Consider the following 13380-nt stretch of genomic DNA (forward strand, 5'->3'; position numbering starts at 1 on the left):
TTGAAATAATTTTAGCAGTCTCTAAACCACATTTGTTGTTTTATCGCTTTGAACAAATATGCCAAATTTCAGAATGGGCCCATATATAAATTCACGTATATCTTCAGAAATTTTGAATAAAAAAACTTAATTTTTTGCAGGTATGCTTGCTTAGTAGTACATCAACTTTAAGATGTTGGTAAAAATTTTATAGATTATAATTCAAAAATTTTTTTAAAAATTTATTTAAAATTACAGATTTAAAAAATAAATTTGTGAATTTTATTTGGAATGAACCTGAATTTTGAAATGTGAAAGGAAGAATAAAATAAGTTTAACAAAAAAGAGAGGTTAGTAAATATATACCAAACTCAACATTGAGGAGCTAAAATTTAGAGAGCTAATTGTTAAAAAACTACTTGTGCGATGTTTGCAAAATCTGGTAGTTTGCCGTAATTTGAGTCGTAAAATCGAATTATGGAAAAAAATTGGTGTTATTTCAGAAAAAGTCCAATACGGTGTCAAAATACCTGTATTAGAACAATGCTATATATAAATCTAATACGTATCCTAAGTGGCGCTTTCGAGACATGAAAAATGCATGTTGAATTTTGTCAATCGGCCCAGTAGAATGAGAGATATAGAACTGTCCCCTTCTTTTTTTTTTTTTTTTTTTTTTTTTTTTTGAACAATTAAAATATTATGACCACCATCTTAGTACCATTAGCATGGAAAACTGCTACAATTTCTTTTAATGTGAATTCTAAAAGTCACTGGTAATTGTGTGGAGGAAGATTGTATCTGATTTGGTAGTAGTTTTTGAAGATTTGAAGGAGGTGGTTGGGCCAGCTCTAAGTTGCGAGTTTAAAACATCCAAGATTATGCTTAATACTATTGTCGTCAACTGAAATTCCTCAAGCACTTAGGGCGATAGTGGGTTCTGAAACAGTTATCAGTCCCAAGAACATGGATGAGAACACCCAGAAAATTAAAATACCTCAACCACTACCCTTTTTATGTACTGTGGTATATCTGGTGATCAAATGTTTGCCTGAAAAGCAACCTTGAGTTGACTGTTTAAATTCTTTTTAAAAAAATTGTGATTCATATGTGCAGGCTACCCTTTTTCATTTTTTCATAATTGAAAATTGTGTTAATAGGTCTGCTTTAGTTGTGAATGAATGAATGCTGGATTAACAGAGACAATGACAGGAGGTGAACAATAAAATTCAGTTAACTAATTGTATATTCACATAACTTGCACCTGCATTGTATTTAACTAGTTGAACTAATAGCTGCTGCATTTTTGCCTGAATTAAGTGGTACTGTTACACAACTAAACATCAGCTTGTGAACACCTGATGAGCAGTACCATTCCTAGCCTTTGGGCCATTGCAGTTTGGCATTAACAAAAGTCACTTAAATCAGTATCCTTTCAGATTATGTTATGCACATAGTAAATAAAATACTGTCTTCAGCTTCTGTTAAATAATATTCCTATTTCTGCACTTGCCATTTGTATCATTCCGATGAACAAATACACTGTGACTATATAGGAGGTGGTCATAATGTTTTGTCTTATCGTTCGTTGTATATTGCAGTGTAGAAAATCATGTTGGTTTTCACTTCAGTATTTAATTTTATAATTAGAGCTCAAAGGATGTGATGTGGAAAATTGTTTGCTAGCATAACATATTTCTAATGTGGATGACTGTGCATGTATAAAAGTTGAAAATATATTTAAATAGATATCTAAAAAAGCATTAGCGGGATTATGTTTTTAATGTGTATATGAGCCTTTTTAATGCTTCATATTCCACATTGCATTCTTTAAGTTATTTTATTGAAGTTATTATTTATAAATTTTGAGGTTATTGTACAGCTATATATTTTCAGGTTTGAATTTAATATTAAAGTAAAATGTAAACTCCATAATTAGTTGAAAAAATTTCGTATTTAATTTGCTTTCCTTACATCTGTTCTTGTACTTCATTTGTTATACACTTTAACACATTCTCAGATCCTTAGAAGCTTTTATCAGGGCTAAATATGAATTAAAGAAATACATAGCTAAGGAATGGGTTCCGCCTCCTGCTCCCAAACCTGCAGTATGTAATACTTGTGTTCTTCAGTATTTTGTTTACCTTTTCCAAATTTGTTTCTAATACTTATCTATGTTTAATTTAGTTTGATATTGAAGAAGAAAAACGGAAGGAGAGAGAAAAAAAGAAGTCCAAAAATAAAAGCTCTGCTGTAATTGAAATACCTGTATGTCCTATTAAAATCTTAAATTTTGTAGATTTTTGAGTTTTCTGTCTATCCTTTTATATTTTTGTGACTGGAAAAATATCATGAAGAGTGATTAAATCTCAGTTCAAAATGTTTGTGTGATATTCAAGTTTTTAATCTTTTTTTAATTGATATTATTATTGGCGTGTGACAGAATTCGATCGAGTTTTTATATTATAAGAGAACCTCAATTATCCAGAGTAATTGGGGCTATAATCACTTTACACAGTCGGAAACTCAGTTAATAGAGACTAAATTTTAAATCGGGCCATTTTTTTTTTTTTTTTCCTTTCAGCAAGGTTATTCAAAAATTATTTGAAATTTTAAAAATAGGTGTGCAGGTACTACTATTGACATTTTAAGAAACTTTTTTATTATTAGGTAAAATTTGTTTCCTTCAGTTATACAAATAATCTGCTCAAGATATTATTTTGTGACAAAAGTATTTGCGAAAAAAAGAGGTAAATGAGCTTAATCAAATTTTATGCAAATGGTGAATTTTGTCAAATTTTTACACACGTTTTTATGAGATAATTTTAAAAAGTTGACACATGATTATGTCATTTTTTTTATCAGTAAAAGCTCCATTGAAGAAATATCAGAATGTTACTGTAAATGTTTGAGTTTTGCTTGAAGCTTCAGCCAATGTAGTTACCAGCAGCACCTACCAGTGCAGTAAAACCATTGAACAATGGTAGTTCACAATGATATAAATCTTGGGAAACAGACAGAAGCTTGGGAATTTTCATGGTTTTTGTCATGTGTAAAATGAATATGAGCATTTTCTCTTTAAAAAATCACTCTAGGAGGAATCTCTTCACTTAGGCAGATAGCCTTCATGTTAATGAAAATGACACCAAAGCTTTAGTATGGCTAATTTTATGTTATTGTAATCTCCAGCATTACTCCTGTGAATGATTTCTTCATCACTCAAAACCTGAAAAATTGATTTGTTGTTTTCTGCATTTATCCATAATGAAACATGATTTAGAGCAATATCTTCACATCCTTTTTTTTTTTTACATTTTTCATTCTTTATTTTTTTGAAAAATGTGAACAAATTCATTGTCAGTTAGTGGTACTTTTATCTGTAATACGTATAAACCACAGCTTTTACTGTAATGTATAACAGGAACACGATTAAATGATCTGTTGCTAATAAGAAAAGCCACAAGTTCAATCACTGATAAAAAATTCATGAATGTTACTGATTTTTGTTGTACTCTCTGTTATTCTCTTTTCTCAATGATTCCTTTGTATTCACTGATGGGTCAATTAAAAGAGACTTCCATTGCTAGAGGCCCAGTTAACAGTGTTCTACCCGATAAAGTTGAATGAAGTTGACTGCAAAGCAGTTAACATATTTCATTACTAAAAAGTAAGTATTTGATATATTTTTCATACATAGAGATCAAAATCTCAGCAAAATTTAATTATGTGTGTGTAAAAATCAAATTAAAAACATCATTTTTATACCATGCCCACTACTTTCCAAGTAGATAAAGAGTGCTGAACACTAATAGTTTGACCTGGGTGAACAGGGTAGCTGTATAGGATTTTTTTGTAGCTTTTTCCATGTGTAACATGTGTACAAACAAATTCCCTTTAGAAAATCTATGTTGGTCTCTCTTCCTCTGAGGTATAGTGTTTTTCTATAATCAGGTAATCAGTCCATCCTATTTATTCCATGCAGTGTTAAACTGACTTTTTAAAATATAATGAAATGTTGGAAATATTCAAAGATGAAATATAAATTTCCCTATCTTCAACTAGAGATATTTAATGGCTTAATCCATATCCATTCTCAATTGTGAGAATGAGTAATTAGTCAGTATATCTCCTTCTAAACTTTATAGATGATGTTTACTCCTTTAAATTCTTATCATGAAAATCTTTTAGCAAAACCTTGTGTTTACAAATAGATGATAAAACTAGATTTTTTTAGTTTGTCGTATGTTATCTCCGTTTTAATGTGGATGACAAAAAACTTGTTAATTTTAAAATCGCTAATTTTATTGATTTGAATATTTCATGCATGAGAGCTTATGATGTGTACTGTGCATGAACTACTGAAATTTTGACATTTATATTTTGTTCAGTGGTTATTTATGTGACATTTTTAATGGCTTCTAATTTTACTATCAGATGCATCACTTTGAATCCCTATTTTAAGAAAATAATTTCTGATCTTTTCTTTTTCACTTTCAAGGCTCTGCCTCAACATCCAACAGCATTACCTCGACCCCATAGTACAGGACCTCACAGTCCTTCATCTAAACCTGTGCATCAAGATCCATCTAAATCTAATGCACATCAAGTGCCTGGAACAGATTTATTAAATTTGGGTAATATTTTTTCTTGAATTGTTTTTATGAATAAAACTGGCTTATGATTCATTTGTGAAAAAAATTTTTTAATTTCTTGACTAGAATAATAACTATTAACCCTTTCTGGCATGTTACCTTTTTAAATTTGGAATTTCGACAACAAAAAAAAAGGTAGGCAGTCTAATCAGGCCTAGAGGAGTAAGTATACAGCTAAATTTTGTGAAGATACTTATTGCTTTAAATCTGTGAGTGAATGAGCTTTGAAAAGAGTTCTGAAATGAGCATTGCTGGGAAGCACATAAGAGAGTAAGAGATTTTGTCTACGATTCAAAAAACACTAGATTCTGAATACTTTAGCTGATTTAGCATTACCCAGGGTGTGCCACGGGGAGGCCTGCTACTCTACACACCCTATAAAAGCTCTTCTGGGTTATATGATGATTGTATGCATATGAATGGAAAAAAGTCACTTTGGGTATATTATATTTACACTTGCTTTTTTTTTTTTTTTTCCCATGGTGGTACTATTTGAAGAAAGTGATGCCACCTTTAAAATAGCACAACCCAATATTGCATGCTTTGCCCATGTACCGAGATCTGTATCAGATTCACTATCTGAAAGCAATTCAGTGATTCAGAAATGGTCAGCCCTTTCCAATCCATTTGGAAAATAAAAATCCGAAAAAAATAAACTGATATATTATCTCTACAATTCGAAATTATAAAGTATAAAATAAATTTAAATAAATGTCTACAACTCAAAACTAACAACCGTAGTGCTAACAAAACTTCTTTGAACAAAAGAAAAAGAGTAAATCATGAAACAGCTAACTGATAAAATTACCCCTGACCTTCAGATCACCTCAACAATTTCTTACTTGATAGCCAAACCTTCTCTCCGCCCCCCCCCAAAAAAAAGAAATGAAAGAGAAAAACAGGAAATGAAACATAGGTGTGGGCCCACCTTTCTATTGCCAATGAACTGACCAGAGAGCTGCAGAGAAACAGATACAGTTTTGGTCTTGTCCTAGTCTCTCAGTGAGCTCACTCTGGGCACACCTGATGTTTCCCATTCGCTTTTAGGTAAGATTTCAAGGTAAAAATTTAAAACCAATATAGAATAAGTACATTAGCATACAGCCAAGAAAATAACAGAATTTTCTTTTCAAACAATTATTTATATCCTAAAAAAATCTGAAAGATTTCTTTGAGAAATGAGGGTCTAAACATGGCTAAAATATATGGACTGGTTTGTGTTATGCTGCCATTTAGTATAAATAAAGAAGGTTCAGAGTAACCTATAGTAATCTATAAATCCTTTCTCATTCAATTGTCTGTGCATACAGAAGGAAAATTTTAGGTCTGCCCAGATCAGGCACAGCGTGCCGCAAAGGGTTAAAAACTGTTTTTCTTAATTGAGCTAAGCTTGTATACTTGTAAATGAAAATAAGTTATATTTTGTAGTATTTTTATTTATTTGTATATTTATTTTTGCTAACAAATCTGAACTTTTTATTTTGAAAATATATTACAATCTAGTTTTTGTTTTAATAAATGTTTCTGTACTTTCAAAGTTTTCTAAGTGATAGTGAGATAAAATGTTTGCTTGCTTTGTTAATATTTATTGAAATTTTGTTTAATCTTTTCTCATAGGAGAAGCAAGTGCTGCTATAGATGACAACATTTTTGATGCATTCCTTAGTGCACCTGTGACATCTGTACCTGAGAAAAGTTTACCGACCACACAAACAATACCTAATGTAAATGCAGTTCCCGAAAATAGTGTTTCTAATGATGAAGCAGACTTTTTTAGTCAAAAATCTGAGACAGATGTAAACCAAACCAATAAAATGACTAAAGAATCTATACTTTCACTTTATGGCTCTAATGCATGTCAGATACCAATAACTCAGCATATTGCACCTGTATATGGAGTATCAGGTGACTTTATTTATTAATTTTTATCTTAGGAAATATTTATTAAGGCATATTTATTGCACACATTTCTCATTGTCTGCAGTTAAGATTTATGTGCATTTGTTTTATTTGTGTAAGTAATTTATTCTGGGTATGTAATTGAGGCAAGTAAGAGAGTTGGTGTTTAAAATACTTACTTTGTTGTTTCATGTTAGATTTTATAAAAATGTATGGATGTGGAATTACCAAGCTGATTAAAATTAAACTGGAGAAGCCCAGTCTAATCCTGAAAACTATTAAAGTAACTTCTGGTTTCGACTCACTTCAAATGGGTCCCTTTTTACATTTGTGTCATGTCTAGAATGCTTTTATATTACAGATTTTTAAATTGTATGCTTTGTGCTCTTCTGTATTTCAACATGAATATCTTCTTTACAGTAAACTTGAGATAAGAACAAAAACTTACTGTATTTGACGGCATATAAGACGCACTTTTTTTCCTAAATTTGGTCTCAAAAAGGTTACCTGCGTCTTATACGTGAAGGACACAGTCTTATATACATGAAGGTAATTGCATTCAATAATTGCTTATTTGGCTTTTACAAAACACGAGAACTAAAAGAAACCACGCTATTGAAACTTTTTTTCTTTGTGTGTGGCCGTCTAAATAAGGGTGCGTCTTATATGCCGTCAAATACGGTATTCATTGCTATCACACTTAGAGAAAGCAATTTCCTACCTCACAGAAGCAAAGAAGCTGGGAAGACAGTGTTTATATATATATGTGTGTGTGTGTAAACACTCTGGTTCACTCATATTTTGTTTCCCATGTCAAAAAGTCTTTATGGTGTTTTTAGGAATATTTTAAGGTGACTAGGAAAGGAATCATAACAGAGGACCTAAAGTGTGAGACATGGAAATCAATATCTTTGGTGTATCAGATCACTAAGCTGCAGTTGCCTGAAGGTTTTAGCAGAAATGAGACTGGTCTCTCATCTTTATGTTTAGCAGATATAGCATGCACCCTGAGTTTTCATTTCCAGTGATGCACTGAGATTTTGACTGTACTTTAAGTATTCAGGGTAAACTGTGGAAGGTTGTAGACATTTGTGACTTTCAGGTATAATTTCAGTTATGGTGTTAGGGCAGGAGTTGGGTATATTAATGTGGAAGAAAATGGGAATTAAATTCTTTCAAGTTTCCAAAATTTGATTGTCCTTATCCAGATTTTTTTTTTATCAGCTTGTTATACTTAATGTGGTAAAGTTCTGTTCCCTAAAAAGGAAGTTATATCTTTTAAATTAATTGCATGTGTTTATTACAGCTTTTAGGAGACATTAAGTATATCCTTCAATAAATACAAATGAATAATATTTGATTACAATGGCCTTTTTATGAAAAGTCTTATGAAACAAATTATTCTTGTAGACCCTGTTTGATTATCTAACGATCCAACTTTATTTAGTAGTAGTAGTGTAGGAAATTTACTGTTTTGTGGAACATCCAGTCAACTCTAGGTTGTTTTTTTAATTTGTCATATCTCTTTTACTGTAGGCTTTAAATGAGTAATGTTATGATGTATATATTTATTTCATTCCTCTGTATTTTGTGATCTTCATGCTCTTTTGTTTTAGACTTTTATCTTTTGATCTTTTAATCTTTTTTTAATCTCCTTTTAATAAATCACTTTGATCAGTGAACATATGAAAGCTTGGTGAAAAATTGCTGTTGTTCATACCTTGCTTTTGCTTTAAACAGTGACTAAGGTCCAGATTTAAGCTTATGAATCTTTTAAATAGGAGTTAAAACCACTGTGGGTCATCATAAAGTATCTTGAGAATGCTGTTTGAAAACTGACGTGAATGCCATTTACTATTTCTTTGTTTACAAGTCCATTGATAAGATGCTTGTACCTTCTCAATTTTTACTGAATGTTCTAACAAAATTGTATATGAATATTTTAAATAATAGCAGAACCAATGCTTAAGTACTGGCCTCGTATTTCATTGAAAATTTTTATAGATTATTACAGGGCTTCTCAACAAGAGGAAAATATGTTTATTAACATATTAAGCATTAAGTTTTATTTTATGAGAATAAAAAAACTACTTTGCTTCAAGTTTTGGTATTTGTCAACATTGCCTGTACTTATTGTTTAATTTATAAAACACACACAAAAAAAAAAATCTAAATTTAAGTAAGAGGAATGATCATCAAGCAGTAGTGAAAGGGGTGCATGGAGCAAAAAAAGGTTGAGAATCACTGGGTTATTATTTAAAAGCGTATTTGCACAGTGCCATAGGAACATTACGTTTCAGTGGTTTATAGGCATGTTTTGATGTCAGAAACATGATCATCATTTTCTAGATGAGCTTTATTTGCAGGTTGTGGTAGTTTTCATGTAGATTTTATAGATCTTGATCTATACCGACGAACCAAAACATTATGACCATCCCCACATTTTTTTGTGAACTCATCTGGATGACATGGAGGGCACGTGATTAAGTAGGAATGGTATTTATTTAACTGCTGCTTAGAAAATATAAGGCATTATTCTCGCACTTAATTTTGTGAGTGATGGGAAAGGCTGTGAATCTAATTGAATTTGAAGGCAGATTGTAATGGCCCAAAGACTTGGAACAAGTATCTCTGAAACTGCATGACTGGTAGGTTGTTCACAATCTGCCATTGTTAGTATTTATGCAAAGTGGATAAATGATGGTGAAACCAGCAGTAGATGCCAAGGTGTTATATGCCCACACATCATCAAAGAAAGAGATGACCCAGATTGTCCTGCTTTGCACAACAAAATCGGTGCCAGGCAGTGGCTCAGTTGACAGTCCAAATACAGTCCAGGTCTAAATTCAGGTGTTTTGGAACACACAGTTCAACAGACACTGTTGAATATAAAACTGCACGGCAGATATCCCACCAAGTGTCATTATCAACTGTGCCTACATTGGGCCCAGGAATGTTGAGACTGGACCATAAATGAGTGGAAGACAGTTGCCCACTCAGATGAATCATGATTTCTCATTCATCACATTGATGGTTGTGTCAGGATATGCCATCTTCCAAGCAAACAGTTGCTCCCTCCCCTTACAGCAGGTTATATATAGGCTGTTGGGGGGTGTTCTCATTGGTGCCTCTAGGTCCCTTAGTTCTGGTAGAACAGATCATGAAAACTGTGGGTTATCTGAACATAATTGTGGATCAGTTCCACCCTTCCATTGCATCTGTCTTCCTAAGTGCAAAAGAAATCTTCCAGCAGGACAACGCCTCATGTCAAATGCCTCGAATTGTGTTGGAATGGTTCAAGGAGCATAAGGATAAATTCCAATAGATGTCCAGGCCATTAAACTTGCTGGATCTTAACTCGATAGAGCACATTTGGGATGTCATGGAGCGATAGCTCAAAACTGAAACACCACCATTGTCAGAATATCTCTTGTGGCATCCATGCCAAGGCAATTTGCAGCTGTTTCGCAGGCCAAAGGTCACACAATGCGTTATTCAGTAGATGGTCATAATGTGTTGGCTCTTCAGTGTAGAACTCATATTGTTTACCTTAAATTACCTTTTTCTGTTTGCCTCCACATGCAAAATCATATTCCCTGCTGACTAAAAAATATTTTTTTCACTCTTGTATTGTGCTCTCAAAATTTCTTCGTAAGAATGCATGCTTTCTCTACAAATCAATTATTTAAAAGTAGTTGCCATTGAGAGAGGATTTTATCCCACAGGTAATAATAAAGCCTTTCACTAGCCATCATAAAAGACCTTCTTTTAAAGGCAATCCTAAAAATCTTGCTATAATATTTCATCTTTCTATCAGTAGTTACAAAATTGCTTGGGTTTTCCAAAAGTTCAATTTAGGTTATTTTCTCAGTCATCAGTAAAATCCACTATTTAGTTCTAAAACATCTCTGATATTTATTCTTGAATTTATAGCATTTTTTGTTAGTGTAGATTGCCATATATCAGGGACCTGAAGAGTGCATTAGAATGTGTTATCTATGGTTTGAAAAGAGAAATCTTCAATAGCTAATCACCCTTGAGCACTTATCACAATTTTTACTTTCACATTCACAAAAATGTAGCTTCAATTAATAACATTAATTTCAATCCAGTTCTGAACACTTCCAAAATTCTAATTTTCATATTCCGTAATTATTTTTCTGGACAAACCATGCTATATTTGTTTCCACATTGCTGTGATCGTTGATTTCTATGTAAAACTGTTTTGTTTCTCCCACTATCACAAAGATTTTATTCTGTAGGAACTTATATTGCCCTGGAATGATTTTAAAATAAACACCAATGTACATTTACTTGCTAATTTTAAAGATTGATCATTTACTTAGCATCAAATGAAAACAATAGGTTGATACTTATTCCTGAGCCTTGTGACATTAAAACTTAAAAATGATCCTTTGTCAGATAAATATTGATGATTTTTTCTAAATTATTGTTACATATTTTTATCTAAATATGTGCTTTGTCAGTTAAATGCGTAGTTATCTAAATACGTTGTCAGTTAAACATACAGTTGGTTAAATGGATATGTTAACCAGTATCTTGTCATCTAAGTGGTAAGGATTCCCATTTAAGGTGGCAGGGCATCATGTTCGATGGGGCCAAGAGGAATGGGACCATGTGCTGTTTACTAACAAGTCCATATGTAGCCTAAACTATTCTTCTAGATGTTGATTCCTCAAGCCAAACTTATCTGTTTGATCTTGAGGAAGTGAGGAACATGCAGCTTCTCTTTCCTGTATCATTTGGTTTGGAATCATCATACATTGCCACACTGGGCTACCTATCTTTGAAGGTTTTGTAACCAATCGCACATATATGGAAAAGATCTTGGATTCTCGCATAAAGCTGCGTAAGGGTCATTTTGGCTGAAATTTTTCTAATGGATGACAGTGTATTAAGAATTTCAGTCAACAGAACACTTGTTAAGTAGAAAATATCCCTTGAGTGGATTGACTAGTTAACTTACCAGACTTAAATTTGTTAGAGCATTTGGGGCATACCTCAGGCTGCAAACTTGCAGTCTATCAAATGCATCTCTGGATGTTCTAAGATCTGAAAAGTGCACTTAGTGGTGACAGATTTCATCAACTGTTTGGTAACTTCTGTGAAATCAAAATGCTGCCTAACCAAGATAGGGATTAGCAAAGCTGACTGCCTTAATTCAGAAGTCAAACAACAAAATTACGATTTGTTGTTTGACTTCTGAATTAAGGCAGTTTAATTTTCTTATCTTATCTAGTCATTATTTCCTATCTTGCTCATTTGCGGTTTTGCAGCTGAGGATGGTGGTTTGGTAAAAACCATCGAAACTAGTCCTGCGAAAATTTTGAAAATGTAACGCTGATTTTTGTTGTTTGACTTCTGAATTAGTATTTATTCGGCGTGTTATTGTGTCTTAATTCTGACTGCCTTATTTAAGGCCCAGGATCAAATCCCAAATCTATAATGTCTGTGCAGCATGGGGGCACTCTAAATTTGTGGCGAGGCAAAAGTCCTCTCGAGATATTGGTGGTATGGGAAAAGGATAGGAGACTTTTACACCCATCCTCAGGAATGATGTCCCTCAAAATTGGAAGCTAAACTGAGCAAAGTTTAACTGTCACCTGTATGGTGCTCAAGGCTCTACCCAACAACATGCTCAATCTTGCTTTGCCAATGATGAATTTTGTGTGCTTGCTCTGATGTTACTGTCAGACAAGTGAGATAAGTCATAACAACTAATTTCATCAACAGTTTGATAACTTCTATGAAATCAGGATGTGAGGTTTACATTTCTGTGAGAGGTGAATATACATCATTAGATTATATTAATATGGCAAAGTACACGAGGGTTGTCTGCGTAAGGGGACATATGCTTTCATTGAGGACTTTCTAAGGGAAGCTGACCATATTCTTGCTACACATGGGAGAAACCACGAAGACCCAACATGCAGCTAGCTCATTCCCCTGGGTTTGAACTCAGATCAAATTACCAGTATTCAGTGGTCTTAACCACCAGGTCACTGGTGAAGCTGTTTAAGAGTTGTTGCAAAATGAGAGATTACTTTTCCATCATTTTAAAATTAGATGTTAAATTTGATATTTCAAGATTAATCAACTGATAAACATAATAATGTATGTTATATAATACTTTTGTACGTATCGGTACATTTGTTTTAATAATTTTGCCAACAAGTAGAAGAACTACATTTGATTTCTCTCAGTATTCTTTAAATAAGCAGTATAATATGTAAAATTACTCAGAAATTTTTCTCGCCCTGAGACTTACAAAATAACATATTCTCTTTCTTGTAATAAATGAAGTATAGGGAAATTTTCAAGTATTTTTGGTTTACTGTCTTATATATTACACCCACACACACCCAAAAAAATTCATGTGCATGAAAATTATGTAACTTAAAATTTGTATATCTGCCTGCAATTTACTAAATAAAAAGTTTTTTCTTATTAGTTTTTAATGTGTATTTAGTAGCATGTGGTAATTTTTCTCTTATTTGATAATTCTTTTACAATAGGTGGAATGTATCTTGGACAACCAGCATATTCCCAAGTAGGTATGAGTGGATTTCAAGCTCCTAATCCTGGGATTAATACTTGCAATGTAAGACTTTTGAGTGTAAGCTTGTAATTTGCTGCATATTTTATGGTGTGAAAAAGTTTTAAATAATTATAAATAAATAATCAATCAAGTCTTCTATATTCATAAAATGATAGGATTGGTTTCTAAAATTATGCATATTTAATGTAGTTAGAAATCATGCAAAATTTCATACTTTAAGTTGAGTATGTTTCTATGTTGAAACATAGGGATGGAAGTTGACAAAGAACA

At 32.5% G+C, this 13380-nt stretch overlaps 1 protein-coding gene across 4 annotated transcripts in view; it reads left to right on the forward strand.

Moving 5' to 3' along the window:
• The window catches only part of LOC118204096 (stromal membrane-associated protein 1), an 89579-nt gene that overhangs the window by 53512 nt on the left and 22687 nt on the right, over window positions 1-13380 (forward strand). For 2 of the 4 annotated variants that reach the window (XM_085808620.1, XM_085808622.1), the window contains exons 4-8: window positions 2000-2087; window positions 2167-2247; window positions 4478-4613; window positions 6249-6536; window positions 13067-13167. In XM_085808620.1, coding sequence (XP_085664746.1) covers window positions 2000-2087; window positions 2167-2247; window positions 4478-4613; window positions 6249-6536; window positions 13067-13167 — 694 coding nt within the window. The remainder of the gene's footprint in view (window positions 1-1999; window positions 2088-2166; window positions 2248-4477; window positions 4614-6248; window positions 6537-13066; window positions 13168-13380) is intronic. The other 2 variants (XM_085808623.1, XM_085808621.1) reach the window with 1 other exon arrangement.

Source organism: Stegodyphus dumicola, chromosome X1, assembly GCF_044657685.1.
Source record: "Stegodyphus dumicola isolate Sdum_Otavi_A_Nest chromosome X1, ASM4465768v1".
Classification (NCBI taxonomy): Eukaryota; Metazoa; Arthropoda; class Arachnida; order Araneae; family Eresidae; genus Stegodyphus; species Stegodyphus dumicola.